This window comes from Propithecus coquereli, unplaced genomic scaffold (genome assembly GCF_000956105.1).
Source record: "Propithecus coquereli isolate 6110/MARCELLA unplaced genomic scaffold, Pcoq_1.0 Scaffold617, whole genome shotgun sequence".
Taxonomy (NCBI): Eukaryota; Metazoa; Chordata; class Mammalia; order Primates; family Indriidae; genus Propithecus; species Propithecus coquereli.
The window spans coordinates 412895-418822 of NW_012152141.1; the positions used below are offsets into that span (position 1 = coordinate 412895).

A 5928-nucleotide genomic window follows, 5' to 3' on the forward strand; every position below is an offset into this window, starting at 1 on the left:
GCTGTGCCAGTTGTTGCGGCCCAATTGCAGAATGGGGAATGGACACAGAAAGAAACACACAGACACACACAAGACATACAAGACTGCAGTGGTCAATTCCACCAGTCGTTTTATTTATATACTTTTTCTATGTCCGGCAGCTACTTCCTGGTATGTGACTACCTTGGGCACCTTGAGGAAAACACATTTTCATTCCTTCCAGACGATTGCTCAATGGAAGCAGATGTTTGCATCTTAACTTCTTTATCTCATTACCATATGCAGGACAATGAGCCGCCTTGGCTTGTTTGCAAGACCCTAGGTGCTTGGTTATCTGTCATAAAGCTGTCCATCATGAGGAATAGTTCTGTTTGTTCAACAGGCCGTGTTTGGACCTATTGTCCTCTGGCCCCAAGGAGAGCACATCCAGTTTTGCTGACTCTGGGCTTAAGCCAATTTTTGCCCAGGGACGGTCCCTACAGGTAGGGTAATGCCCCCTACCCACATCATCTGTCCTCAGGCCCAATAGTGGGAGACAGTGTCCCATGAGAAAACAGGAGTCTGTAAGCACGAAGTGTCCACAGATAGACCACTGCTTTCACCTGCTGCTTGGAGGGGACCTATCCCCCTTCCAGAAATTATACACTGAACAAGGAATGATGGAGCCCCAAGAGGAGGGAACCTCAAGATTGTGTTTATATAATGCTGAAAATACACTACAAAACATGAAATATACACTTAAAACATGTGATTTCTGTTACTGAGAATGTTGGATGTGAGATCTAGGCTACTGAGATGTGCCTGAAATCCATGTTCCCCAGGGATTAGCGGCCCCCACATACCAACCCAACGGCTAGGACTTAAGCCTCCAGCAAGGGAACTGGTGGGCACAGCACCAGCTCCTCATCCTCCTCCTGTGACCTGTACAAAGCAGCAGAGAGTTCAGGGCTGGCCTAGGGAACAAGGGACATGGAGGTTACGAGCAGTAGCTCATAAGGGCCCAGCTGGTCTCTGCTCTGTGCCTGAGCATCACTTCAGCACATGGGCATGGGCCTGGCACATCACACAGGGGACAACCTGATAGTCTGGTGAGTGTAGAGCATGTACTCTTAGGCCAGGGGCCATTCCACATTAACTTATAGAAGACACACAGCTCTAACTCACCTGAAATTGTCCCACCCAGATCTGATGATGAGCCTCAAAATCCATCACCACAATGTGCAGGAAGATGATTTTGCCTTTCTTTCTTATGGAATGGGGCAGATGTGCAGTGTGCTAGGCATTTTTATTAAAATGTTTACATGCTTTGTATGAATATTGTGATAGAAATACAAACATCATACACAATAGTAGAGACAATTATTTAATAAAAACCTATCACAAATAGTATCAACCAAAAAGCTTCAAAAATTTTAATTATTTTGGCCTGATTTTCAATGGCCAACTCCAGCTATCCTAGTGACATTTTAAAGCAAATATAACAAACCACATTATTTAGTTTATTGGTATTTTAATACCTATTTCTAATGAATCAAAAAATGTAATGCAAATACTGTTATCATACCTAATTAATTTAATGTTCCCTTTATATCAAATAAAAACTCATTTTCAGTCATGCTCAGATTGCAATTCTAGGGGCCTACAACTACCAAAGATTTTGTATAACCCACTTTAATTCTTTATATGCAGTATTTAGCCTAGGGACCCCAACTGACAAAATTGAATATATTCATTGGAAATAAAAGGCCATAGAATACGATTACTGCTTAAAATGTCCAACGAATAGGCAGATATTTCCAAGCACTTTATTCCGAAAACAACCACAACACACAAAAAAGACTGTGATGAAAATAATGTATTAATATATACAGTGTAGATAAAAATTTCACTCAGTTTTCAGAGCAAGAGGAAGAGAATGCAGTGTCTAACAAAAATTTTGGCTCCATTGACATGACATTTGAGTAAAAACCAAAAAGAAGGAGAGAGAGAGACACAGAGAGAGAAAGCCACTTATGAAGTGAGACTCCTTCAAAGAGAACAGCCTCAAATTTGAAAATGTTAGGAAGAAGCAGAATATGATAGTCTAGGAATTGACAGCCAATGTCCTCTTACCATATGATAAATGACGATTAAGTTTGACAATCCAAAATAAAGACTGAGGCAAAGGTCTCAATCAATGGGGGGTTATTAAGCCAAAGTTTGAAAATGTGCCCAGGAAAAACACAAGCCACAGACAAATCTGTGGCTGTTTTCTGATGGCGATTTTGGGAGCTTCAGTATTTCAGGGGAATCAGACATACAGAAAGAAAAAAGAGGAGGGTGGTGGGCACTGAGGTAAGATGGCAACATTCTGGTGAGGCCCAGGAAACATCTACATTTTACATAAGGTAAGGTGAGTGTTAGAAGAGAAAAGGGAGGGAAGGAAGCATCAATTACGTAGATGTCCCTGGGTAGGTGGAAGAATGTTTGATCTTGTCTGTTCTTCACCTGGGAAGATAAACTTATAATTCGTTATTAATGTGGAATTGAATAGACTTTAGTTTTAGGAGCTAGACTTAGCCTAGAGACACAAAGTTGTAATGTGCATGTCCTTGCTTCCAAGAGGCCAGCAAGAAATTTCCTTATGAATGATCTGTGGGGACAGTCCTTTACAGGGGCCTGAGGTCTTTGCCTTCTCTTTTGCATAAGGAGTTGAGGGGAGGGTGGTCCTGAAATTTTTATTTTTATTTACTGGTTGATGAGAAAGAGAAGACTCTACCTAATGGAGGAAATTATGAAAAGCAAGTTTTAGAAAAAAGTGACTCATGATTTTGATCATATCTCAGAACAGAATGTACAAAGAATATGTAACACTTAGACTTTGTCATGAGGCTGAGCCTTCAGGTGGAGGTGGCCAATTATGTCAAACTGAACCCTGGGAATTGTGGGATTAAAAGTGTGCACAGTGGTCACTTGGGCAAGCTGGCCTACACATGACCATGTAATAACATTTCTCTCTCTCATGTGAAGTTTTCTGTCTCATATTGTTGGGACACCAGGTTCACCTCAATTAAAATGATGAACATGTTTCATAGACTTGGGCTAATGGCATTAATAAGTGGGAAGTAAAGTAAATTTAGAGAAGAGAAACCAGCAGGAGCCCAGTGAGGAGGCTGATGCAGGCATCACCATGGGAGATAGGGTGGCCCAGACCAGGGTGGACCCAGTGGAAGTAGTGAGAAGTGGTGTCATGTTGTGTGTATTCTGAAGTACTTGCAGTTAGGTTTGTTGTAGAATAGGAGGTGAAGATAATAGTCCAGGATTAATCAAGTTTTTTGGTCTGTGCAAGCAAAAAAGTGTGAACTAGTTGGTCTGGACTAGAGGAAGATTTAGGCATCAGTAATATTATAAAGCTTTGATTTTCAGATTGTATAGGAACCAATGTTGGACTGGAGACTCAATATTTGTAAAATGTAACTAAGGTTAAATGGGGTCATAATGTTGGCTTCCTAATCCAATAGGACCAGTTCCTATAAGAGGAAGAGACACAGACACATGTGCACAGATAAAGGCTATGTGAGGAGGCAGCAAGAAGAGTCCATCTAAAGGCCAAGGAGAGAAGCCTCAGGGGAAACCAAACCTGCAGACACCTCATGTTGGACGTTTTGCTTCCAGAACTTTGAGAAAATAAATTTCTGTTGTTTAGGCCACCTAGTCTAGGGTATTGTTTCATGGAAGCTTTAGCAGACTGAATACAAAAGGCTAAGCCTACTTGCTTTCAAGATTTAATATCAGTCTAAATTAAGCAAGATGGTGTGATATTGGCATAAAGATAAGAAAATTGGCAAATAAAACCTAGTAGGGAATCCAGAAATAATCTTGCACATATATGGGCACCTAATTTTTACAAAGGTGTAAAGGTAAATAAATTGAGGAAGGAGAGGATATTCAACACATGGTACTGGAACAACTAGATAATCATTGGCAAACAAAATTATCTTGAATCCATACCACACACCATATAGAGAAATTAACTCAAAATGCATTAGATATAAATGTAGAACCTAAAAATATAAAACATCTGTAATGTAGTTATTTTTAATATTATCAAACTAGACATAACCCAGATGTCCAATAACAGGTAAATGCGTAAAATGTATTATATTTTTGTAATGTAACACAATTCAGTGATAAAAATAAATTAACTATTGGGCCAGGTGTGGTGGCTCACACCTGTAATCCTAGCACTCTGGCAGGCCAAGGCGGAAAGAATCTCTTGAGCTGAGGATTTTAAGACCAGCCTGAGAGCAAGAGCAAGACCCTGTCTCTACTAAAAATAGGAAAATTAGCCAGGCATGGTGGTGAGTGCCTGTAGCTCCCACTAATTGGGAGGCTGAGGCAGGAGGATTGCTTGAGCCCAGGAGTTTGAGGTTGCCGTGAGCTAGGCTGAAGCCACGGCACTCTAGCCCGAGCAACACAGTGAGACTCTGTCTCAAAAAAAGAAAATCAACTATTAAGCCATTAAAAAACACACATTAATATCAAAATACTATTAATAAGTGAAAGAAACAAGACCGAAAATATTATATACTATATACTACTTCCATTTTATAAAATTCTTTTAAAAGACAAACTAATTTAAACAATAGAAAGCAAGTCAGTGATTGTCAGGGCAGGGCAATGAGGGGAGTACTGAGAGGTGGGAATCATGAGGGACAATAGAAAACTTTGGAAGGTGATGGATATAGTTACTGTCTTGATTGTAGTGATGGTTGGTGGGGCTCCGGGACATGCCTTTCCTGGCAGGCAATTGGGGGCTGGGGGTTTGCGCATTTTGTGGAGAACAATTTTTCAAAAGTGGCTCTTTGTTTCCTGAAGGAGAGAGACTGGCTTTATAATTACGTTTTTTCCTTATTTACTTAAAACTGGTAGAGTCTAATTGTGTTACATAGCCATGATTCTGTCAGTAAGTTTGAGCACAATTTTATTAGCGTTTGTTAGTTCAACTACTCCTTTTGTTTGTTTCTATTTTTAAGATGAATTTTAAATTCTATCTGAAAACATTATAATAGCTGCAGAAAAATTCTAATGAGAGAAGGTGAATGTGCATTTTCCAAAGGAACTTACATTACTGGCTAAATATTTGTCCTCTTGTTATAGTTTGTAAGTCAATTAGTTTGCTAAACTTTAGTTTCAGTAAAATAAAAAAGAGCTAGTAAAAGTTCCCTATAGTTGTTGGAATGTTTAAAGAAATTCTGGTGTGGTGGAGATATACTAATCCTCAGAATTCTTCAATATTCTAATGTTTCAGATTGAAGCCCTGCTGGAAAAATTTATGTCATAGAAGCTCTGTTATTTTAAAACACCTTTCTTTATTCTGGAAAAAAGCAATGCCTTCATCATTGCACCGTAGCAGCCTGCAGACCTAACTAAAACACAATTTGAAGATTAAATTTTAATAAAATAGACCTTTAAGGAATAATAATAAAAAAAAAAGAAACCTTTAGTTTTTCCTCCACCTTTACAAATTTTACTGGGAAAGTGTTTGAAAGTAATATATGTAATGTAAAATGTATATAAACCATGACAGCTGACATTTTTCCGTATATTAGTAAGTTAGCTGACAGTGGTCCAATGTAGTTAGCAGAAAATAATTGAATAATATTGTTAGGATGGAAATGTTATGATCCAGAGTGCTAGAAAAGACCGCCTAAGACCGAAACTGAGCCAAATTGTGAGTCTTTCTTAGCTGGCCAGCGACTACCCCTGCACCGCTGAGAGGCGGCTGCACAGAGAGCAGTCTCGAGCCAGGGGAGCAGGGCTCTTACATAGGCACAAACCACATAGTGGAAATTTACTGGGTTAAGCAAGCTCGGTTACAGAAGCCAAAAAAACATTAGTCTCAGCCACGATACATTTTTTTTTTTTTTTTTTTTGAGACAGAGTCTCACTGTGTCGCCCGGGCTAGAG

General features: G+C 39.4%; 2 protein-coding genes across 2 annotated transcripts in view; one reads left to right on the plus strand and one right to left on the minus strand.

The window, feature by feature from the left end:
• LOC105822482 (zinc finger protein 680-like) overlaps window positions 1-1188 on the minus strand; it is a 34777-nt gene extending 33589 nt beyond the window's left edge. Inside the window, exons 1-2 of the mRNA XM_012659465.1 lie at window positions 1144-1188; window positions 876-932 (exon numbers count right to left, since the gene is read on the minus strand). Of these exons, the coding sequence (XP_012514919.1) occupies window positions 876-932; window positions 1144-1188 (102 nt within the window). The remainder of the gene's footprint in view (window positions 1-875; window positions 933-1143) is intronic.
• LOC105822490 (zinc finger protein 493-like) overlaps window positions 1-5928 on the plus strand; it is a 244118-nt gene that overhangs the window by 156705 nt on the left and 81485 nt on the right. The gene's annotated exons all lie outside the window — the stretch shown is intronic.